The sequence below is a fragment of the Miniopterus natalensis genome, chromosome 16, assembly GCF_054644295.1.
Source record: "Miniopterus natalensis isolate mMinNat1 chromosome 16, mMinNat1.hap1, whole genome shotgun sequence".
Taxonomy (NCBI): Eukaryota; Metazoa; Chordata; class Mammalia; order Chiroptera; family Miniopteridae; genus Miniopterus; species Miniopterus natalensis.
Window position 1 is genome coordinate 39796706 of NC_142096.1, and position 24602 is coordinate 39821307.

At 50.4% G+C, this 24602-nt stretch overlaps 1 protein-coding gene across 4 annotated transcripts in view; it reads left to right on the forward strand.

The window, feature by feature from the left end:
• Window positions 1-913: 913 nt before the first annotated feature.
• Window positions 914-24602, forward strand: part of KHDRBS3 (KH RNA binding domain containing, signal transduction associated 3) — a 133371-nt gene continuing 109682 nt past the window's right edge. For 3 of the 4 annotated variants that reach the window (XR_001603413.2, XM_016216096.2, XM_016216099.2), the window contains exon 1: window positions 914-1056. Coding sequence is in view for 3 of the 4 variants with exons in the window: in XM_016216096.2 (XP_016071582.2) it covers window positions 969-1056 (88 nt within the window). In the remaining variant the exon portion in view is untranslated. The remainder of the gene's footprint in view (window positions 1057-24602) is intronic. The other variant, XM_016216098.2, reaches the window with a different exon arrangement.

Consider the following 24602-nt stretch of genomic DNA (forward strand, 5'->3'; position numbering starts at 1 on the left):
GCATGTGCTTTTATGTAATCGGCCGCGCACCCAGGGCCCCGGGTGGGCGCTCAGCTCTGCGCCCACGGACCGAGCGCCGGCATGGTTTCCTGCAAACGGGAGGGGACAGCCAAGCGAAGTAAGTTAGGCAAGTCCCAGGAGCCTCGGCAGGGGCCGGCCGGGCCTCCCCAGGGCGCGCCCCGCTCTCCGCGCCCCCCCCCCCCGCCCGGGCCCGACGAGCCCGCAGCTCTCCCGCAGGATTGCCGGCTGGGTGACCTTGGGCCAACCGCTTGACCTCTCTGGGCCTCAGTTTCTCGGGCTCCGCGTCTGGCAAAGCTGTAATAGCGTCGTGGGGCTACCCCAGCGCCCCCAGGGCTGGGGGAGGGCGCGGGGCAGCGAGCGGAACCCGGACGCCCCTCCTGCGGGCCAGCAGCGCAGCCCGAGCGGCCCCCCGGAGGCGGCGGCGCGGCGGCCCCGCAGGAGCCCGGGCGCGGGGCGGGGCGCAGCACGCAGGCGCGGCGGGCGCGGCCGGGGGCGGGGCGGGCGGGGCCGGGGGCGGGGCGGGCGCTCGGCGGCGGGGAGCCGCGCGGCGCGGAGTGCGGGGCGCGGCGGAGCGGGCGCGGGCGGCCGGCGGGCTCGCGGACTGCCTGGGGCTCGGCGAGCGCGCCGCCTGCCGCCTGCCCGCGCTCCCAGGCGCCCCGATCGCGCCGCCCGCGCCCGCTCCCCGAGCCCGGTGCGGGAGCGCGGGCCCGCGTGCGGGAGGAGCGGCCGCCGGCGCGGGGCACTCGGCGGGCGGCCGCCCGAGACCGGAGCTGCGCGGCCGGCGCCCGCCCCGCGCCGCCGCCGCTGGGCTGAGCGCCCGGCTGGGCTCGGCCGCCGCGTCCGGCGCGGGTTCCGCGCCTCGGGGGCGCGGGCGCGGCCGGGGGTTGCGGGGCAGCGGCTGCCCGCCCGCCTCGAGTCCGCGTCCCGGGCCCGGGCGGCCGGCGAGCATGGAGGAGAAGTACCTGCCGGAGCTGATGGCCGAGAAGGACTCCCTGGACCCCTCGTTCACGCACGCCCTGCGCTTGGTGAACCAAGGTGAGGCCGCGCCGCCGGCCCTTAACTGTCGCGGGGGCCCTTGGGGGCCCTTGGGGGCCCTTGGGGGCCGGGAGTGGCGACCAGGGACTCCGGGACAGGGGAGGGTCGGGACTGAGTAGGAATGGGGGGGGCTTGGGGAGCTGGCTGGAAATAGACCTCTGGAGGGGCCCAGGAGCAACCTGGGGGCATTTGGGTGGGGACCTGGGAGGATGTGGGACACCTGGGGAAGCCCCAGAGGCGGATTTGGGAGACTTGGGAGGGAAGGAGAAGGCTGGGCATTAGGGTGAGACTTGAAGGCGATCCTTGGGGACTCTGAGTATACCCAAGGGAAACTTACGGGTGGGGGACAGGGCACATCTGGGGGGCTTTGTTGGGGCGGGGGTTGGATTATTTCATTGGAGAGGAGAGTGTGGGGGGCTTGGGGAGCTAGTGTGTTTGGTTTGTCTAAGGAACTGAAGAAAGAGCTAGAAGAAGATGGAAAGACTTGAGGGGATCAGATGCAGAAGAGGTGAGGGGAACAGGTACTTGGATTGTTAGCGAAGTTAGAGGACCTTGGAGGGGTTTGGGGGCAGACCCCAAGCACCTTAGAGAAGGGCCCAGCAGTCCTACTGGGAGAGCCCAGTTTCCTCTCCCATCCCTGTGTTTCTTCCAAGTCGAGGCTCTGGCAGCCCTGGGGTGGGGGGCAGTCTGCCCTCCCTGGGGGTGAGCAAGTCATGAGGAGCCTTGAGGCTGGCCCTTGGAGGGGCGGGAGGGGAGGAGAGGCCAGCACAAGCGCCCCTCTCAGCTCGTCTGCCCTCATTTGGGGAATAGCTGGGCGACTCTTCCCGGTGGCTGGCTCAGGTTCAGAGCGCTGGCCAAGGCGCCTTAGCTGCCCACGCCTTTTTAGCACAACTCTAGCTAGCTCAGGGCGTGAGCAGTCCTGGGAGGCACAGGATACCATGCAGGGGCAAGTGGAGGCGTGCCTACCCCGGCCGGACGGCATTGCCCACCCCGGCTGGCATTGTCTACCCCGGCCGGCATTGCCAACCCCGGACGGACGGCATTGCCCACCCCGGACGGCATTGCCAGCCCCGGACGGACGGCATTGCCCACCCCGGCCGGCATTGCCTACCCAGGACAGCAGTGTCTGGCTTCTCCCTCCTCCAGCTTCCCGAGGAACCTTCTGGGATGGAAGGTAAATGAAGCCTTCCTTCACGGAGCAGTTCTCTCCTCCTGGGTCTGCGTTTCCTCGGGGCGACGGCAGAAGCATTGTCTGGCCAGATCTGTTACCTTTTGCGAGGATCAGGGTGCAGTGAGTCCGTAGTTCCTGCGATAAATCCAGTCTGCTGGTCTCACTGCTGCTCAGGCTCTTTCATTGTTGAAAGCGAAAGATGAGGCGGACATATTCTATTTGTATATAGATATCTGTATTTTAAAACAGTGACCTCCGGTGTTTGCCTAATGCAACCAGTTTTTCAGAGTGGCGTGTGTGTCGACTGATGGTGGCTGAGAGACTCACTGTCTCCACGGATTTAAGCAGATTTGGATTGTTGAACAGGAATCGGTTTACAGAGTTTTCCCTTGTTATTTTAATTTCAGGCTGATTTTAATTTCTTTAGTAAAATGGGCTTGTGGAAAAGTCATAGACTTGCATTCTTAAATGAAGGGAAAGGAATTTAAGTTTGATTCCCTTGCTCTTCCGAGCGGTTAGCTCTGCGGTGAGGTTCCTGCTCCCTGCTTTTTATGGTTTACATACGTCTTCTGGTGCCGGCGGGGCCGTCATCTGTGAAAGAAATGTCATTGTACATTGTGTGGGATCAGTGGTGTTAGAAGTGTCTGGCCTGTGGAATGAGGCGAGTTTTTCTGAATAGAGGGGCTGAATCAAAGTTATGTTGTACTCAGCCAAAGAAGCAGTTTAAAAGTTTAATGAGTTCTTTAAAAGTCAGAATTATTTTCTCTGTGCCATGTTGCCATAGTGCTGTGTTGCTAATACATTCAAAGTTCTTTTGGTTTCTATGCTTTTACTAGAGCTAATGGCTTCCAGTTATTCGAAACAGATACTGGACAATGTTGCCATTTGGGGTTTTTTTTGTTAAATGTTACACCTGATTACCTTTTCCATTAGAAATGTAATTCTTGTTAGAAGTACATTTACCACACTGAACAGTTATGTGAAGGAAGAAAAGAGCTGCTCATATGTGCTTATTACTGTTAATTTAGGTTACTTCAGACTAAAAGGTTTTTCCCTTAAATCATAGGTTGATATCCCAAATGCAGAGGCCTGCCATTTAAAATATTAATTATGCTGTTACGTAACTCCTGAATTAAAAGTGCATTTCCAAAAATGTCTTAAATCTGAACTTGAATGGTTGTTAGGAAGCTTCAATTTTAAATCGGATGACCACCTTGTTATTGGCTAGAGGGGAGCAGCTTATCCTTACTTAGCTGTTTTTGACTATTTGCCTCTAAAGGAAACTATTTTTTCCGAGGTTATTCTGAATCCTGAAAGCAGGATGAGGATTCCAGCACTAACTTGTGTGGAGGTGATGGGCCTGCGATGCAATTCTGCATCTTACTGTGGAGTGGCATGGAGTAGGCACATTGATGGTTAACGTGCACATGCTGACACCACCGCAGGTTTGCGTGGCCCTTTAACATTTCCAGGGCTCTCGGAGGCACACGCTGTGGGTTCCGTTCTCACACTTGCACCCTTGGGAGGCTGACATTGATGTCTCCATTTCCAGGGGAGGGAGCCGAGGGCCCTGCTCCGCAAGCTTGTAGGCAACTGGGAGAGATTTAATTTGAACTCAGGTGTCCGTCTCTTAAGGCCACTGTTCTTGCTACACATGCCTCCCCAAAAAGATGGAACAAAACACTTTGCCCCTGTTAATTTAAAACGCTGCAGAAATCAATATAGCTCACACACTTGCTTCCAGTTGACTTATCTTGATTTTCCAAAAAAAGTTTCTTTCCGTATTTGTCTAGTGGTCTTTGGAGAAGCAAACATTCACTGCAGGTTTATCCCTGAGGAGTTTAAGGCTCAGCCCAGAGGCACTTTTGAATTGAAGCCCTCCCGTGACCACTCTGTCACTTCAGTAACCAACCCATTGTGATAATGGAACAGTTTGTAAATGAGGTGCTGTCACTTTAAAGAAATTAAGGTTTTGTTAACATTGATCAACTTTTTAGCCGAATTACTTTTTTTCTAATAATCTTTAAGTAAAAACTTGAGCTGGGAGGACACCAAGATAGAGGCCCTGCGCTAACATAGGTCGGCTTTCACGCTTCTCCAGGCTTGTGTTCTATGATGGGCCTTAGTTGCTGACTTTTATTTTTATTTTCTCAGGATAACTGGTTCTCCTTCCCCTCACCCCCTAAATATTGAATACTTTTGTTCCTTTACCAAAAGAAACGGGGACTGTTTACTTGATGTAAAACCAAGTAAAAGAAAGTCGGCTTGCCACCCCTTCCCCCATACACGCAAGGGCTATAGGGTGAGTCGATGTTGCAGTTTCTTGCCAGGGAGGCTAATTGGAGATGAAAGTACCTGCTCCACGTTTCGTATTGTATTTGCAGGTGGGGGATGTGCTGACTCCTACACAAACCATCTTCAGAAATGTCTGCGCATTATAATTTAATCCGGTGCTTTAGATCGTTTTCAATACAAGCCAAGTAACCATTAAATAAGATTGCATAACCCTGTATTTTTAATTATCTGATATAATGTATGGATTGGTGGCTGGTTCACCGCCAGGTTATATATCGTGGTCGGTGACAAGAGGAAGTGGAGCAGAGGAGTCACGATGAAGGTGGTCTGTTTGTGTCCAGATGGATAGAGTTCTTGGTCGGTTATTTAAAATAAATATTCAGATCACATCAACTTGCCTAATATTAGGACTCGGTGTGATGCAGGATCTATGTGAGGGGATCCCTGTTCAGCAAAGCCCAGCAGTTACGTTTCAGTCTTGAGGACCCCTTTTGGAAACTGTTTTTAATTTGCTTGAATGTCGTCAGATGTGTAAAGTATGCAAGACAAACGAGAATGAAAACTGCAGAATTATATTTAGGTGGGGCGCTTTCATACGGTAGTGTGAGAGCTGCATCGGGGGAGGACATGGTGATTTTGTTTTTAATTGTATTTGTTAGGGTTTTCTGTTTTTGTTTTCCGAGAAACCACTTCTGAATTTTCTTTAGCAATTCGGAGTGGGCCAGCGATGGTGAGTCCCAGCGTCTCGGTGTCTGGATGTTAGGTTTGGAGACCCGGCCCGCTGGCCCGGAGGCGGGGCAGTCCCGGCGTCCGCCCTGGAGAAGGCGGCGCTCCCCAGCGTGCTTGAGAGTGAGCTTTCAGTTTGTAGACGCCCTTGACCTGCTGAAGGCCTGTCTCCCTAGTCATGCAGCTATCTTTTTGAAATACTGAGTGACTCGGAACATTTTCGAGCCACTTCTCGGTGCCTGGTCACGTCTGTAACGTCAGCACCGGTCACAGCCCAGAAGTGTCGAGGTTGTTAACCCCGTTTTTAGTTGTAGAAACCGAGACGCCAAGAACTGAAGCGACCTACCCGAGGTGACATTCTCACTTTATAAAGTGTTCGAGTGAAGGTTCGGGCTTTGCTTTCCAAGCCCATTGCTCGTTCCTCACACCGTGCTGACCCTCGGAGGTGTCCAGGTCACACTGAGGGGACAGCTAGCTGATGACAGGAGGAGGTGACACCCTGGCCTCTCACGTGCTGTGTGTTCTTTTCTCTCCAGCCTGTGCTGGACTTGAAAGATGAATTACACAGCGTCGTCTTTATACTTAATCCTTCAAGTTTCCACCCTAAGGTGTCTCCTCCCACCGCTTCCCGCCCCCCGGTGGGTCCGACGGCCCATTTGGTCTCCCCTAGCGGCCGGCACTTCACTCCGACCGCGTGGCGCCCCTTCCTCTGTTCCTGGCGTGACCGTGTGGCGCTCCTTCCTCTGTTCCTGGCGTGACCGTGTGGCGCCCCTTCCTCTGTTCCTGGCGTGACCGTGTGGCGCCCCTTCCTCTGTTCCTGGCGTGACCGTGTGGCGCCCCTTCCTCTGTTCCTGGCGTGACCGTGTGGCGCTCCTTGCTCTGTTCCTGGCGTGACCGTGTGGTGCCCCTTCCTCTGCTCCTGGCGTGACCGTGTGGCGCTCCTTGCTCTGCTCCTGGCGTGACCGTGTGGCGCTCCTTCCTCTGTTCCTGGTGTGACCGTGTGGCGCTCCTTCCTCTGTTCCTGGCGTGACCGTGTGGTGCCCCTTCCTCTGCTCCTGGCGTGACCGTGTGGCGCTCCTTGCTCTGTTCCTGGCGTGACCGTGTGGTGCTCCTTCCTCTGTTCCTGGCGTGACCGTGTGGCGCTCCTTGCTCTGCTCCTGGCGTGACCGTGTGGCGCCCCTTCCTCTGCTCCTGGCATCTCTCGTCTTCTCCGGGAGAGAGTGAGCTTCTGGGAGGCACTGTCTTGTCTCACGTGTCTGTGGCTTCAGCACTGACGTCATTCTTGGTCCACGGTTGGTCCACGGCCCTGTCAACTCGGGCGTCCACCCCAGCGCCCTTTCCGCCTTAATTACCGTAAAGGAAGAAGAATGAGTGCATTGGAGTCCGGCGGGCAGGAGACAGCTTCGCTCCTTCCGAAGTTAGAGCACCTGAGCTGGGGGGAGGAAGGAGGCCTCTGACCGGCTCCCGGACGCAAGTGAAAACGGGTCTTAAGTGAGGTGCAGTGTGAGCCAAGCTGGGGAACACCCTGCTCTTTACCTGCGGTGGACAGTAGGGGCCCTTCTCTGGGAGGTGATGAGAGGATGGTGTCGGGTCTGCTTTGAATCTGACGTTTGCTTACTTCTTTCTTGAGGAACCCTTAGCCCAGCGCCCGTCATACAGCTAGCTCTCCTTCCCCAACCCCTAATGGGATTTCTCACGACAGAGCAACACCAGAAATTTGGAGGCCCCTGTCACATGTCGAATAAGCCTTCTTACCTGCAGGAGCTGTCTGCCATCTCGGGTGCCACATGGGCACCCAAAGCCGGAGAAGCGAGGGAGGGAGCGGAGCCAGTGCCACTGGGTGTCACACCACCCTTTGGCTTGTCCCAGTCCCCACCGAGGGGAGTGAGAATGGTTTACATTTCTTTTCTAACAGTAAACTAGGAGCCGAGTGTTCCTTAGCATTGGGGACAATGATTATAGCAGCTGCCCAATTCAGGGCCCATTGTGTGCCAGGTGATCCCCACGTGATCTGCAGGGTAAGGGCTTCATCCCTGTTTTTTCCAGCAAGGCCTCTGAGGCTCAGAAACAGAAAGGAACTCGCCGGTCGAGGTGCACAGCCCTGAGTAGTCAGGAACAACTTTTAAACCAAGTCTGCAGCATTTTGATAAGATTTGCTGCAAAAAGACATAAAGGGACAGAACTTGACATTGCCTTTTGGTTTTAAGTAAAAGTTTCGTTATAGTAGAAATCAGTTATGAATTTTTATTGGTGATGATGATATTTTTTTAAGAATCATTTGCAATTGCTTTCCTTAAACTCAGGCCTGATTTTTTTCTAATACCTTAACTGAACATTTATGGAAACTTCCAGAGAAGCTAATTTCAAGTCAGTCATTTAAAGATTTTTAAAAATTGATTTTTAGAGAGAGAGGAAGGGAGATGGAAAGAGAGAGAAACATCAATGCGAGAGTGAAACATCCATCAGTTGCCTCCCGCACGCCCCCTAGCGGCAGGGATTGACCTCACAACCGGGCATATGCTCCGACCTGGATCTGAACCGGCAACCTCTTGGTGCATTGTCCGATGCCCAGCCAACTGAGCCACATGCCACATAGGTCAGGGCAGTGATGATGAATTTTTAATAGGTTCCTGAAAAACGTGTTTTACCAGAAGGCAGGCTCACTTTTTTCCTGTGCTCCCCAGCAATGCTTTCAGTCTTGAGTAAGCATTCAGGGCAGGGATTTTAATTATGTATATGTCAGGGGTCAAGGAGGAAATAGGAAAAGTTGCTGTATGGAAAGTGAATAAGTGAAATCCCTGATAAAGGTCTGCCTCTCTTGACAGAACCTCTTAGAGGCTCAGAGCTCTTTGTATTTTAATGCTCTGGTTGTCACAGAGCGACTCAGAGTGTGATGTCAGGGAGTTAGAGTCAGTTTACAGTATGTTTAGAAATTCCTCATCTTCTAAAAATAGGCTCAGAAAAGAAAGAAGTGTGTCAAAAACATGTAAGAACATGTTCCCACTGACAGCGATGTTGGCTTTGTGGAGGGGGTTTGTTTGAATATATTTAACTTGCAGTTGCTAACAATAGTAGTTGCCGTTTATCAAGAGCTTTTTCTGGGTTAGATGCCTTGCGTACATTATTTCATTTAATTCTTCCAATAGTTTTAAAAGAAAAAATCATTTTACCTTATTTTATAGATAAGAAAACCGAGGGCAGGAAGGTCGCGTAATGTGCCTAAGGTCACACAGCTGCTGGGTGGTAGGCCGGGACTCAGGTCCATGTATGTCCACCTGCAGGACACTGCACAGCTTACCTGTGCGCAGCAGGTGGAGGTGAGGTTTCCACCGTGGCTGGTTTCATGTTTGACTTCTGTGAGCAGCTCTCTATTATGGTATTCGACAGGTGACCTGTGGGCAGGGCGGACTGGTACTGCACAGAGGGGCGCAGACAGTGGCATCGCAAAATGGGGTAAGGTCTTGGTGACCAGTGGCAGCGTGGGAAGTCTGGGGACGGCGTTTTCGTGGGAAACAGCCGTACTTAACAAGCGAGGAGCTGGTGCAGGAAGGGCTGTGTGATTAAGGGGGCCACAACTTTCCGGTCAGTAACCCTGTACAAGTTCATTTCTTGGTGCCTCAGTTTCCCCATCTGTATAGTTAGGGACCTATTACCTCCTTTGCAGGGTTAAGACATGTACAGAGTCTAACACAATAGGTGCTTAAGAAACACTACCTGCCCTTTTTACAGAATGGCCTGAGACGGATGTGTGTGTATTGGCGTCACTTTCCAGACATAAAGTAATGTAGTAATTTATTACATAAAGCATCTAGTTTCATTTCTTGGGGTAATTTTATGTTGTTAGAGTGATTTTGGTTTTCCAGTCCTGGAAACCTTGACGGAGAAGCCCATCGTTTCGGAAGCTTCTCTCATTCATACCGTGTTCAGAGTCAGCAGCAGCTCTGGTGGGTTTTTATGATGCGCTTTGAAGATGCAGCACCTGACTCTTAAATGAGCAACGGAAGCGGCGGTGCCGGGTTTATGAGCGCGTCTTGAACACGCCTGACACTCAGCCGCTCCCGCACGAGCGCGGGTGCCGCCCCCCGCACGGGTGAGCGGGGAGTTCCCCCATGTTCACCAGCCCCTGCTGCTCTTTTAAGGACTTTCAAAGGTATTCCTGGCATGTTCCTGGCGTGAGAAAGCCTGAGCGTGCGAGAGCACCCTTTTCCATCTCTCCTGTTGACATAACTCTTACCTTTGGGGTCACTGTTGGTTCCGGGCCAGTGGAGAAAGGACAGTGGGAAGGAGCGGCCAGTTTTCCTTCGCTCCTGTTTCCTTGCCCTTCGTGTCTCGGTGTTTATGCCCCGCGCTCGCTGCTCTTCTCCCACCAGGTGGCGCCCCGCGTGGCCGGCCGCTCTGCTCCTGGACGACTGCTCCCCAGCCTGCCTGCCCCCTGGCTGCTCCCCAGCTGCTCCCTAGCCTGCCCCCCAACCTGCCCCCCAGCTGCCCCCCAGCCCTCCTTAGCCTCCATCAGTCCATCCAGCCTGCTCAGTGCTGGATTTTCACGTGCTGACATGACTCTCTCCTATTCCTGGTGTTTTAGGAGGCGTGCTGTCTAAGGAGCAGCTGCAGGAAGCTGACTTGTCTTGGTTGCGTAGCTGCCGTTCCTGGGCGCCGGGCACTGGAGCCAGGCCCGTCCCCACGCTCCCCTCTCCCGCCCTGGTGCCCACCTGGTTCTCATTCCACAGATGAGGCTGGACGGGCATGTAGCTCGCTCAGGGCCGCACAGCCGACCTGAAGTGGAGGGCTCACTGTGCCCTCAAGAAAAAGTACTACGAAAGCATTGAGCTGAGAAACTTCCAGGGGAAGCGTTAGGATCCTCGGACTTTAGCCTGCGGGCTGCCCCAACCCGTTTATTCCCTTGGGGAAAATGACAGCTGTCTGCATGGGCCGATGCAAGTCAGATGCAAGTCAGACGCGTTGATTTGCGTAAGGGGCGAACGAGAGCAGCCAGGGCTGGCGTGGGCATCCCTGCGCCCTCCTGCCTTCCGCTGTCTGCTGACCTGAGTGGGCCCGGGGACTTGATCAGCACGAGGCACAAAGCCTGCGAGAAATTTTGGACAAAGCCATGATTCCATTTGTGGTAATCGTAGCAGAGCTGAGAACTGGATGGGGTCCATGGCACTCTAGAAATTTACACTGAGGTTTCTCTCTCTTTATTTATGTATTCAATTACTGTGTGTTGAGTGTCTGCACTGCTAAGTTGAGCTGTGTGCTGCGGGCCAGTTTCCCCTTCTCTGTATATGGCAGTAATGCCGGCCTCCTAGGTTGTCATTAGGGCAAAGTGACAATGATTTATGCTTGTTTCGCTATACTCTGTATTTTTTACTTCTTATATCCATGTGGTTTATATTTGTTTACTTTTACTATACATTTTTAACATATAGAATATTTTTGTTATGTCTAATATGAGATTTTATTACACCTTTGTTTCTGTTCCTCCTGTGCTATCTTTTATGTCTGAATTTCACACCCCAGCTCTTGGCTCTCTACCAAGCAGGGCATCATCTCCGGAGTACTGTTTCGGGCTGACTTCCTCCGGCCACCTTGTGCCTCCTCCGGCCCTTGTTTTCAGTTTAGGTGTCCTCAGTGAATATAAACAGAAGCAGAATACTTAGAAAAACCCCTCTCATTTTTGGTTTACTACCACGTGCAAGCCTCAGTGATCTAAACATTATACTGGGATAAGATTTTCGACTTGGTGAAAAGAGCTAAGGACACAGTTTTAAGTCAGCCAGGCTTGAGTTCACATTTCAGCTCTGCCCTCTCTTTGCCTGTGGTCTTGGATGCCTGAGCCCCTCTCAGCCTCCGTTTCTTCGGGGGCCCCTGGTTTGTTTGGTGTGGAATGATTTAGAGACTGATATCTGGGCTGCTGTGTGTCCCTGTTTCTAGACCCTTTCTTTAAACACAGCTGGGAAATGGCCATGTGTCTGTGGTGTGTGGCCATTGTTTCTGTGTGAACTCGAAGTCCAGGGCCAGCAGACTTTTCTGAGAAAGGCCAAACAGTAAATATTTTATGGCTGTACTTTCTACTCAGCTGTGCTGTTGTAGCAAAAAAAGCAGCCATAGGTTCTACGTAACAAATGAGCATGGCTATGTTTCCATGAAACTGTGTCTGGACATGGGCCATGTGCAGGACCTGGCTGTGGCTGCAGCCACTAGGGGTGGGGACCATCCTCATCTTTGCTGACCGAGGCCACCACCGCAGGGCACACGGCCATCATTTGGGTGAACGGGTCAGGGATAACTGGTAGCTGTCTCTATGGTAGACAATTCATTTCCCATCTGTGGGTCTTTCAGATGCTGATTTCTTGTGACTCGATGATTGGTTGAAGTCCTTCTTTGTAAGATGAGAGTCTTTTAAAAACGTAATATGCACACTATGCAAAGCAATACCAAGAAGAAATAATTTCATAAAATTCCTGAAAGTGTTTTCTAGTTGCGATAACATGGCAACCTTTGCCTTTTGTTAAAAAAAATATTTTATTGATTTTTAAATATATCTTTATTGATTTCAGAGAGAGGAAGGGAGAGGGAGAGAGAGAGAAACATCAATGATGAGAGAATCGTTGATCGGCTGCTTCCTGCACACCCCCGACTGGGGATGGAGCCCACACCCGGGCGTGAGCCTGCCCTGAGTGGAACCGCACCCGCCGAGTGCGAGAGGAGTTTCTTTACCTTCTGACGCGTTGCCCGCCGTTGGTCTACAGTGACTCAGATGAACAGGGCCGAGGAAGAGACGTCTCGTCACCTAACAGTTGATTGCACTCTGCCTGCTTTCGTCTACTCCTCCCGTGGACAGGTCAGCGTGTCGCTTTGGTAGTAACACGGCCTGTGAGCTTCAGTTTCTTCACCTAGTAAACGGTCATGAGAAGGTTGAAGGTTCTCGCAAGGTAGTTGCCTCCTGAGTCCAGCCGGCCAGGCTCCTGCTTTCCTCCTGGAGCCCGCATCCCGCACAGCGGCGATAGCGCGGTGTACTGTTGAAGGGTTTTTTGAGAAAACTGCGTGCACTGTTGGCTCCCCGGTCCTGTTTGGGCTCCGGGTCGCATCTCATAAAGGGTGCAGAGCAAGAAGGTGCGTGTTTAGGCTCGGGAGTCAGGTGGCGTAGGAAGTGAAATGTGCGCGTCGGACTTCAGGCTCTGAGAGCCTGGGTTGCAGGATTCACCCTCCAGCCTGCCCTGGGCATCCGCGGGAGGAGGCCGGGCGGGTGTGTCCCTCGCGTCTTTCCAGCTGGCCTGCAGGGGGTTCAGTCCCCCCTCAGGAAGGCTCACAGTCCTGGGCTAGGCCAGTGCCGGGCCAGCGAGCTGGCTGATTCTTCATTCCTGCTTAAGGAGTGCTCAACCCAGTGGGGAAACAGCCAAATTAAAAGGCATTTATAATGCAGAGCGGTTAGTGCTGTAATAAAGACGAGTGCTCAGGGTACCATGGCCCCGGGTCGGAGCTCTGCTTCATCCCAGGAAGGGGGGACCTGTGTGTGACTCCTGGTGCAGTCACAGAGACACCCCTGGCTGCCGAGTGAGACAGACCTGTGCTGTGACATGAGCCAGGTGACTTCCCAGAGTCTCTTTCCCCGTAGTAAACCGAGGACGCCTCTGCAGGCTGCCCGGCTCTGTCTGGCATGGCAGGTGTGATGAGTGGCCTGTCCCCTCCCTCTGTGTTCCCAGCACCCACAGCCCCCCCCCTGCATCCATCATTGCATGTATCACACTCAGACTTGTTGGGAGTTATATCTCCCCTCTGGAATCCAAGTTCCTTACAGTCAGGAAAGCTGACTTCTTCCGTGGTGCCCAGCACTGAGCCTGGGAGGGGGCAGGACGTGCTTGTCTAGTGGAGTGGGTCAGTCTCAGTTTCTTCTCTGTGGATCAGGGCAGTGCATTCGTCCCCTAAGGGTGCCTTGGTGCAGGAAGATTGAAAAGGGGTGTTTTTCTTTTACCCGAGTCACTGGCTACTGATTGTGAAGAGAGACTCACCGTCTCTTAGGCAGGGGGACCAGGCATGTGCGCCCTGGCCACGTGGGCACGGGCCTAGGGTCTGGGACTTGGACTGATGGGAAGTCTCCCTCTGCTGTTGAAGAATATTTGGATCTGGGTGCACACCTTCACCTCTGAACTCCCGTGCTCTCAGTTTGTTAAAACAGGCACGATACCACCAACCTTCCAGACTTACTGGGAAGATTCAGTGACATATCTGAGACTGTCTATAACCAGACTGCAGGCTGTGGAGACCTGGGCTTTCCTTCCCTGCTGGATCTCCTGTCTCCAGAATGGTGCCTGACACACAGTAGGCACTCAGTGTTTGTTGAATGAGTAAGTGAAAGCACCTTCTATCAGTCTGTCTAAATATAAGGTAAAAGCAGGACTGGACTGACACATGGGGCTGGAAGGGTAGGCAGGGCCTAGGGCATGCAGGGCCTATGGGGGCCGAGGAGCATGAATATATTTTAAGGTTCTGGGGCGCAGCCGAAGGTCGCAGTGCAGGAGAATGGTGTGGTCAGCTATGTGTTTCAGAAAGATCATTGGGATGCTGGACAGTACAGGGTGAAAGTTTTTGAATGATACAGTTCCAAGTTCCAAGTGCTATTTCTAGATATCTGCTTTCACTAAAAATACATTGCCTTGTATTTGAAGCCGTGGTCAAGTATGAGGCCCCCCCCCCGCCCCCCTCCCCCCGGGAGAGTGCCGAATTGAGACAGAAAGCCCAAAGGAAAGAATCCTTGTGGCTACATCAGCACTGAAGGCTTGGGGAAAGGAAAGGAACCCCAGTTGTGTCCCTCATTACTTAAGGGAACTAACTTCATCAAGGGCATGTGATTCCCTCAGTGTAAATTACTCTTAAAATGTTTATTTTAAAATCTGTTTTTCTGTGAGGCATTTCTTTTCAGTAGAAATCTTAACATTTATCACTGCTTGTGATGCTTGAGGAAAATAGGGTATCCGGGGCTTCTGGAACCCTAAGCTGATAAGACTTTGGAGGAAGAGCTCAGGGAATGTGCTGGGACAATTTATCACTGCTGGGCTATCTGCAAAGCTTATTGCTTTTGATAGCTTTTCTTCATCAGCGACAACAAGTTGTCCAAATTGACTTCAAGTCAGTTCACACTTTCCCAGTAGACTTCAGATTTAAATGATAGGCTTTGTGGTTTCAGTTCTCACCATCAAGTATCACTGAAATCGCTGCTTCCCTGTGAGTGTTTTGGTGAGTGCTGCTTCATCGGCAGGCTGTGGTTGGTTCTGATTCCATCCTGAATGTGAGTCCTGCTGCCTAACAGAGGCCTCCCCATGCCTCCAGATATCCTCTTCCTGGGGATATTCGCAGATACAGAGACAACATAATACCCTTATTATTAAAGAACTTTGGCCACAGGCCTTTGACACATGAGCTGCAACAGATTGTTGTTCCCCAACTCCTTTCCTTTTGGGACTGGGGAGGAGCACACTCTAGGAGACACTAAGAAAGGATTCTCCTTCAGAGCCCCTTTAAGAGATGCTGCCTTCCATACCCAGTGTAGACTTCTGACCTCCAGAACAATTACATAATGCACTCATGTTGTTTTAGGCCATTAAGTTTGTGGTAAATTGTTAGAGTGACAATAGGAAACTAATACAATGTCCTTAGATAATTATGAGCTGCTTAATAGTAATAGTTGGAGATTACAATACTCTTTTAAAATAATAGATACCACAACTAGTTGGAAGATCAGTAATGAGACAGAAGATTTGAACAACAGTATGAGCTGAATAAACTCAGCAGATGTCTGTAGAACACATTTCCCTGACAACAGCAGAAACTGCACTTTCTCAAGTGCACAAGGGACATTGTCCTTGAAAGGTCACATGCTATTCCATAAAAAAGGGCCCAGTAAACTTTAAAGAATTGAAACCATGCAAAACATGTTCTCTGACCACAATGAGATTAGAAATCAATAACAAAAAGAAATTTGGGGAATTCACAAATATGTGGAGACTAACAGACTCCTAAATAACCAATAAGCCAAATAAGAAATCACAAGGGAAATTAGAAAATATTTTGAGAAGAATGAAAATGAAGACACAATATACCAAAATTTATGGGATGCAGCTAAAGAAGTACTTAGAGGCAAAATTATAGCTGTAAACACCTATGTAAGAAATGAAACCCAGCTGGCGTGGCTCAGAGGTTGAGCATCGACTTAGGATCCAGAGGATCACGGTTCAATTCACAGTCAGGGAACATGCCCGGGTTGTAAGTTCGATCCCTAACAGGGGACGAGCAGGAGGCAGCTGATCAATGACTCTCTCTCATCATTGATGTTTCTGTCTCTCCCCCTTCCTTCCTCTCTCTGAAATCAATAAAGACATATATTTTTGTTTTAAAAAGAGGAAGATAAATCTTAAATCAGTTATGTAACCTCCCATCTTAAGACACTGGGAATAGAAGAGCGAATTAAATCTAAAGCAGAACGAAGGGCGTTATGCAGATTAGAATGGATATCAGTGAAAAAGAATAGAAAAACAGTAGAGAAAATAATAAGCCAAAAGTTAATTCTTTGAAAAGGTCAAAAAAATTGACAAGACTTTTGCTGCATTGATTAAAAGAAGAGAGAGAAAGCTCAAATGACTAAAATCAGGAGTGAAAAAGAAGACATTACTGCTAACTTTACAGAAACAAAAAGGATCGTAGGGAAAACTATGAACAGTTGTAAGCCTATAAATTAGAGGACTTGGCTGAAGTGGACAGGCTCCTAGAAGAACGCTGCCAAAACCGAGTCAAGAAGAAATAGGAAATCTGAGTAGAATGGCGAAGAGACTGAATTGGTAAACAAAAACCTACTCACAAAGGAAAGCCCAGGTCCAGATGGCTTCACTGGGGAAGCCTACCAAACATTTAAAAATTATAAGTACTAATTCTTGACAAACTCCTCCAAAAAATTGAATAGGGAATAGTTCCCAACTCTTTCTCTGAGGCCAGTATTACCCCAAATCCCAAATCTGATAAAGACATCACACGAGAGCTATAGACCAGTCTCTCTCATGAACATAAACACAAAAGTCCTCAACAATACTAGCGAACCAAAGCCAGCAACATAGAAAAAGTATTATCCACCATGATCACAGAGAATTTATCCCAGGAATGAAGGTTGGCTTGGCATCTGAGAATCAATTAATTTAATACAGGAGAAAACCCACAGCCATCTCAGTAGACACACAAAAAAGCATTTGACAGATTCTAACATCCTTTCATGATAAAAACACTCAACAAACCAGGAAATGTCCAAGCCTGATAAAGTGCAATCTATGGAAAACCCACAGGGAGCACCGCAACTTGGAAAGACTTGTCCCTTAAGATCAGGAACAAACCAGGATGACTGCTTCCAGCCCATTCTAATCAGCATTGTCCTGGAGGTTCTAGCCAGGGCAGCTGGGCAAGGAAATGAATTAAAAGGCATCATGACTGGAAAGGAAAAGGTGCTATTAAATCCATTGGTAGATGATATGATCTTGTGTATAGGAAATCAAGGAGTCCACTAAAATCTGCTACAACTAATGAATGAGTTCAGGACATTCCTCTTTCCATTCCCTTTTGCATATAAATTTAAAATGGACTATTCCGATAATAAACAGAATATGTTCTCCACTAAGTTTCCGGAGGCCGGGTCCACGTCTGTTAGTAGAGCCTGGCGTAGAAATCGCATGTCTGGTGCATAGAAATCACTGTGTACATGCTTGATAGGTGAATGCTTGGAATGCAAAAAAGAGAAAGTATAAAAATATAAAAAATAGCAACTCTGCTCTTCATTAAGCATCAAATGGGAGAGAGTCGCCATTAATGCTGTAGATCGTTTCCTTCGCCATTTAAAATTTTGTGTTTTGGATTTTAGTTTAATACTCTGACATAATTATTTCCTTCGGCCATCGAAGTTGGGAACCCTGTTTCTCGTGGCCGTGGAACACTCTGCGTTTCTCGTGGCCGTGGACCACTCTGCGTTTCTCGTGGCCGTGGAACACTCTGCATTACGTGTCGTCGTATCCCCAGCCCATTGTGCTTGTGCGCATTTCCAGTGTCTGGGATGAGCGGTCCCGACTTGTCCCATCTGTGTCCGCACATGCTGTCATTTCTGCCCATTGGCCTGAGTTTGCATTCCTTACCGCTAGCCAGTGTTCGCTTTTAAGATCCGTATTTTCAAGAAGCTGGCGAAATGCAGGTCTTTTAAAAGGTACACATCGAGTGCAGTCTCTGCTTCGTGTATACTCTCTCCTGCATCGTATCCGCGAGGGGACCTCGTAATTCCTCAGGCTGGTACTCGCTGCCTTGCTTACCTATCCCGTCTCGCCTCCGTGCCTCCCCTCTGGGAGCCTGAGGTCCCCTCCGTGCTGGGATTTCATGTCTGACTCATGAGGGCCACGTGCTTTTTTCCATGCTGGGTTTTGTTTTGTTGTTTTTTTCTCTCTTTTCTTTTTAGAACACAAATGCCCTTCTCCCTCTCAGGTGCTTCACTCATTTGTATTCTCAGGGATTCAGCTTAGGCGTCGCCGCCTAGAGGAAACCAGCTTGCCACCCATTCTGGATTCCAGATTGGGGACCTTCTCTGTCTTTCTCTGATCTCTCCCAGCACTTGGCATAGCTCTGCCATGGCCTACATCACCCTGGATCGTAGTCTCCTTCTTACTTAAGTGCCCCCTTTGCAGGGTAAGCTCCTGAAGGCAGGGACCCTGTGCCCCCTGTGCCTGGGACCCAGTGGGTGTTTGGGAAGCATTTACTCAGCGGGTGCACGTGAGTCTCGGGGGCCGTTCAGTTGATTTCTTGAGGACAGGCCCCCAGAAAGTGGATGATTGGTCAGAGTTCGTCCCCAGTTTAGAGGTTCCTGACCCACATTATCAGGTTCATTCCCGCCAGCAGTGTAGGTGAGTGTCCTCAGTTATGGGGCCTTCTAAGTCCCGTTCAGATTAATCCGTTAGGATCATTCGTGTTGGTGCTGCTTAGGCCGTGGCTATTTTGGGAGATACTAAGTAGAAAGCATTTATTTGGTGGACTCAGCCTGTGGGGAGTAGGTGGTAATGGGACATAATGTACTAACCTAGAAACTGGACATTTGGTTTTCCATTTCCCATTCTGCTGTATGGGTGCCTTTCACATGTAATTTGTTGTTCCTTGACATCGGAACAACAAATTGGGCAGATGGAGAGCTTCCTTTGACACTCAGCGTAATGATCAAAACAGCAATAGGCACATAGCCAGAATTAATGCCTTTTCAGAGCTTGGAGAAACTCTTGGGAAAGCACATATGTCTGGTCTCCTGGTGGTTTTGCAAAGTTAAAAAAAAAGGTGTTATAATGTCACTGAGTATTATATTATATGTAACTTTGGAGTTGCTGGTTGAGCCGATGAACTTTCAGTGGCTCAAGTTGTCCATAGGACAGAGAGAAAAATAATTGACAGTGGTGTATGGGGCCTTTGGATTTGTATCTATAGCCTGTAATAGAATTGCACTGCTCTGGGAAATGAAATGGTTAGATTTATAAGGCTTAATACTAGAAGTATTAATGGGAGAGGTAGACGTGAGCTCCCTGTGACCAGACCGGCTTCTGAAAGGTAATCCTCGGTTACAACGCCCAGTTGTCCATCCATTTCCATAACCCACATGCACCTGTGAGCCTTTTTTTCTCCATCTAAGTGTGTGTGTGAGTGTGTGCGCACACGTGCATGTTGTGTGTGTGCATGTGCATGTGTGTGCATGTGTGTGTGTGTTGGGATGGGTGGGGTGTGGTCCAGGACCTGGGGAAAGTGTGCTGCTTGAGCTTCTGATTTCATCGTTTGGGCCAGTTGCCGACAGTGGATGCCAAGGGCTCCGGGTGAGCTGTCGGCTGCTGGGTGAGTGAGTTTGCTTCCGTGCACCCTCCCCGTCTGTGAAGTGGGAGGACACCGCTCAGCGGGTGGAGCTGGGGGAGGTGTGTGTGGTCGGCCTGTGAAAGGAGTGTTCAGGAGCCTCACTGGCGCCCGGCGCGTGGCAGGGTCGGTGCCCAGCCCGGGCGTCCTCGCCTCTTGTTCACAGCCTCTGCCCATCAGAACGTGCAGAGGAGAGTTCTGTGTGTTAAATGACGGGTGTTGCTTGGCGAGGTGCTGCTCCTGGGATGATGTTTGGTCTTCTCCTGTAGCTTCTCCAGACACCCAGTCTCTCCCCCGCCCCCCGTCTGCACCCCTTTTCCACTAAAAAGGAAGGTCAAAACTGATGTGTTCTCGCTACTGAAATGTTGAGTTTACTAACTCACCCCTCTTTGCACCTGGCTCATGTTTGAAAGTTGCTGATTATATTTAAGGGCTCTTTTTTCCACCCTAAATGTGTGGCACGGTGCTCAGACCTGCCTGGAAACCTTCTCAAGCCAGTGATGGTGAGAGTTGCATGTAGTGCGGCAGCGAGCCAGGCGGGAGGGACTGCGGCCAGCTGACCTGTCCAGCTGCGTCCCTGCATTTGGTGCGGTTTGCGGCTGCTGTCGGACTGGCACGGCGCAGCATCCTTGGCGTGCCCAGCGGCCGGGGTTGGATGGGGGAGGGAGGAGGGCACTTTCTCTGCTGGAGTCTGGAACCAAGCAGTATACAGTGTAAGACTCACATTCGTACTCTGAATTGACATGACTGGGGACTCTCCCTTTCTCAGCCCTCCTTGCTCTGAGGGCGTCTTTAGATATATTTGTCTCCTGTTCTGCCTCCTGGATGTTTTCAGTATGTGAACACAATTTGAATAGTAACAGTGACGTTTCCCTGTGTAGCCAAACCCGTTCTTAGGTGGCGTGTGTTCATTATGATTCGGCGTGCTTAATTGTGACAGATACTGATTTGCAGAGGTACTGTTATCAGCTCTAATCAAATGTGCATCTTATTGCACATGGATCTTGTTTTAAAAGCAATGAAAGAGAAGCAGTTTCACTCTTGTTTTCTCTTTTTAGAAGAGGGAGGTTTGAGCAAATCCGTTTGGATGTGATTTTTCCCTTCTGTCTGGCTTTTCACCTTGAACCTTTAGACCTATGTAAAAATCTTCCTCCCTATGTTCTTTCCTTTATGTGTCTCTAATTTTTCTCAACATTTTATTTTATTTTAAAAAAATATGTTTTTATTGATTTCAGAGAAAGGAAGGGAGAGGGAGAGAGAGCTAGAAACATCAGTGATGAGAGAGAGTCAGTGATCGGCTGCCTCCTGCACGCCCCCTACTGGGGATCGAGCCCGCAACCCGGGCCTGTGCCCTGACCGGGAATCGACCCACAATCACCTGGATCACAGGCCGATGCTCAACCTCTGAGCCACACGGGCTGGGCTTTCTCAACATTGTAAGTCACTTAAATATGTATATGCAGTGTCTCAGTGTATCCATCATTCGACATCACCTGTCAGTGGTGGCTAATATATTTAACATTAAGGTCCAAGCAGGCAGCTGCTGTGTCTCCCTCTGCTCATTGTTGATTTTCTAGCACACAGTGCACTTCAGGTATTTGTGCAATCAGTGAATTTATTAAATGCTTGTGGATTAGATGCTGTGCCAGAGCTGGGTAGAGGAGGGGGGGATAATGATAGTCCCTTGCTTTCAAGACGGACACAGGCATGAAAAAGACATTAAGAAAACAGAGTGTTACCCATTGCGATACTCTCACGTGTCACGCGCTAGAGTGTAGCGCATGGTGTGGCTGGGATACCTGTGCTACGCTGGAGATTGGATTTAAGCTTAAATGGGATGGAAGGAGGCTAGGAAGAGAGAGAGCAGCACTTGCGACGTCATAGAGCTCTGCTGACCTCGGGGTTCTGGAATGGTGAGCGGCTCTGGGTGCATGGTTACTGTAAGGGAGAGAGGAGGAGACAGAAGGACCCACTTGAGTGTCTGTGCTGATCGATGGAACATGGACAGAAGCCGTAAAAGTAATCAGAAGGCTATTTATGACTAATGTTAGGCTTGAAGGGTTGTTTTAACACTGTTGGACCTTCTCACAGAAAAATTAATATATGTATTTCTATTTAATATATAAACAGTTCTATGAAAATACATAGTTTTATGTAAAGTTACATATTTGAATAGTTGTATTTTTGATTGACTTGTACGCTTGCTAATACGGATCACACTTTTGCTAAGGGGAGATTACTACCATTTTGATCTAAAAAACGGAACTGAGGGGGAAGTGAATTTTTTAGATCTCTCCATTATTATTGCCGGATTATCGACTAATCAGCTTTATCAGGTATACTTGACGGCTTGTAGGTGGGAATGGGTTTCTTTCTGCTGTTGAGCTGTGAAAATGTTTTCCTAACTGTGGATGATCCTGCAGCCTGGCAGAAATGGGAGTTGGAAGACCGACTCCAAATCCAGCTTCACAGGGAAGCACTCTCGATTAGGATTAAGCTGTGCCTTGTCTGTACTACTGTTTGGATTCAGCATCTAGAGGATAGGAGAGTTGAGACAGTGCGTGTCAGGTTACTGCCAGGCATCCTGTTGAAAAATTGTGCCATCAAATTGTCGTCATCAGCCACAGAGGAGGCTGAGCCCGGGTGAGCTGGGGAAGTGAGGCTCCTGATGGTCACAGTGACTTCACAGCTAGTTGGGAGTCCGGCTGTTACGAGAAGCATGGGAGGAGCCCGAGTTCCACTGAGGCTCTGAGCATCACGGTCTGAATGCCCTATGTCAGGGTCACTCAGGTGCAAAGAGGATGGGTCGTGGTGATCACTGCAGGCTCCGCATGTGGGGCCCTCTCCTTAAACAGCATCAACCGAGTGGAAGTTGCTGAGTGTTTTTGCCCAGCAAATTCTGGCTTACACACCCAGCGATGCTGATTATTAGCTGTGCATTAGATAGGTTACTTAGTGTTTGTGAGGGTTCTCCGTGACGCTGATGATTAAAGATATCATGTGTGAAGCCCAAGAAAGTACCCGCAGACAGTGGGTGCCCAGCCAGGGAATGGGCGCAGCTCTTATGATGACGGTTAGTGTTTTAAAATTATCCTATTATGGCTACTGATATAGTTAGAGGATTTCTTACTGCCTCTGGTAAGTCTGTCCACCCCTCCCCCAACTCCTTTACAGTCTGTCTCCCTTGCTAGACTGTGATCCCCACGAGGTCAGGGCCCGTGTTTGCCCTGTTCCCCAGCGTCTCTGGTGCTGGGCAGACAGCGGCTTCCGGTCTCTAAGGGACCGGGGGGCGCACTGATCATCTGTGATGTTTCCCTGTCCCTTGGCACGTGGTGTGCGGGTCTCTGCCTCTCCTTGCTCGGACTCCCTCCACCCTGCTTCCTGCTGCTTGTGCCTAGGGCTGTATCGGAGTCTTCCACACCCCTGCCCCGTAAAAGCGCCTCCTTCTGGTGGTTCCCCAGCCACTTGGGCTCACAGGGCTCCTGCGGTCTCTGCATGCTCATGCCAGTTCTTTCCTGACTGGGCAGCTTTCTGATTGCGTCGCCTGCTTATGACTTTGGGTGAAATGAGGTTGACAGAAGTCTGTTGTTAGGATTAATATTTTTTATTACTCTAGACGTTTATATTACAGATGCAGGAGTCTTTTCATTTTTCGTAGTTAAGGAGCACTCGTCATGGTCCCGGCCCCTTGGGAAATTACTTCCTTGGGAAGTCAGAGTGGACCACGAGGGGCCTGGAGACGAGCGTGGGTGGGTGTTGGAGAGCAGGTACAGGAGGAAACCAGGGACATGGAACGGTCACGCAGAGAAAACAGAACACTTTTCAGGAAGACAGATCAGTAAATAAGGAAACTCTTTAGAAGTATTTTTTAAAAACAAGTACCAGGGTTTTAAAAAAGTAGGTATCTACCTGGATAGAGGCAGGGAGGTTAGGTAATACTGAGGTGAGCCTTGACTCCTATAGATTAATTGATAGACAGACAGACAGATAGCACATCTGTGCGGTCTACTGCTGTGTAATAGACCACCTGCCCTCAAAGTGGTTTACAACAGTGTGTTGTTACCTCACAGTCCTGTGGGTTGACTGCATGCAGTCGAGTGGTTCTCGCTTGGTCTCACGTGGTGGTGGTCAGATGGTGGCTGGGGCTGCAGTTTCCTGAGGGCCGCAGACCCACGTCCGGGATGCTCACCCCCGCAGGTGGCAGGCGATGCTGGCTGTCATTGGCTGTCAGTGGCTGGGAGCTCAGCTGGCAGCTCAGCTGAGTTGTGGCCATCTGGCCTACCCATGGCCTCATCATTGTTTGGGCTTCCTATGGCTCAGGGACAGGCTTCTGTAGGGAGTGTCCCAAGAGTGACCATTTCAGGAGGCTTGGGCAGGACCTGAAATGCTTCTTATGACCTGGCTTGGAAGTCCCAGAGGACCCCTCTGCTGTACCCTGCTGGTGGGGCAAGTCACTGCCGTGAGCCTCGATTCAAGGGAAATGGGTCGGACGCCCATCTCTCCCCAGGAGGAGCGAAGAAGTTGCAGCATCTGCGCTGTGAGAGTTGTGATGAGAGCAAACGAGGCTTCGTTGTTTCACAAACCGCACTGGTCTTCAGAGCACAGTGGCATCGTCCGGTGCCGTTAGTCCCACCGCACGCTCCCCCTGACCTCTGGGTGCCAGTGGGGGCTTCGGAAGATCAAGTGCTGTCCGCAGTCCACATGCCAGAAACGCCGCCCCAGAGGCCCGCTCAGGACCGCGGCTGCGTCTCAGGCATGCCCTTTTCTCTCCCTTGTGGTTGCATCTTGATGGCTGTTTTGAAGGCTTTCAAGGTTTGTAAATGTTTACTTTCGGCATGAATTTGACTGTATTACCTTTAACAGGCATCCCTCCTGTCTTTTACGATGAGTAGCAGCATCCTGAGAGCTCCTTTCCTGGGCTGGGAGGCAGGTGAACGGCCCACAGCTTGTAAGGTTATTAGGCCAAGTCTATACAAATAAAGAGAGCAATGGAAGAAATTGATGTTTTTAAATATGTTTTTATTGATTTTTAGAGAGAGGGAGGGAGAGGGAAAAAGAGATAGAAACATCAACGAGAGAGAGGCATCGTCGATTGATTGCTTTCTGCAAGCCCCCCAGTGGGGACTGAGCCTGCGACCTGGGCACTGCCCTGACCAGGAATCCAGCCAGCGGCCTCTTGGCGCCGGGGTCGACGCTCAGCCACTGGGCCTTATGTTTTAAATGTATCTAAATGCATGTAAATGTATCTAAAAGCAGGATTCCTTTATTAACATCTCCTCTTGTCAAGTACAGCGCCCACTGGGTGTTCTTTATCGAACTTACTTCTTCCACTATGAAAAGTAAGTAGCATTTTCTCCATTTACAAGTGAGGAAAGTGTGACTTAGGGGATAAATAACATCTCTGAGGTCGTAAGGCTAGAAACTGACCATTTTTTGGTTCTCTTCATCTGCC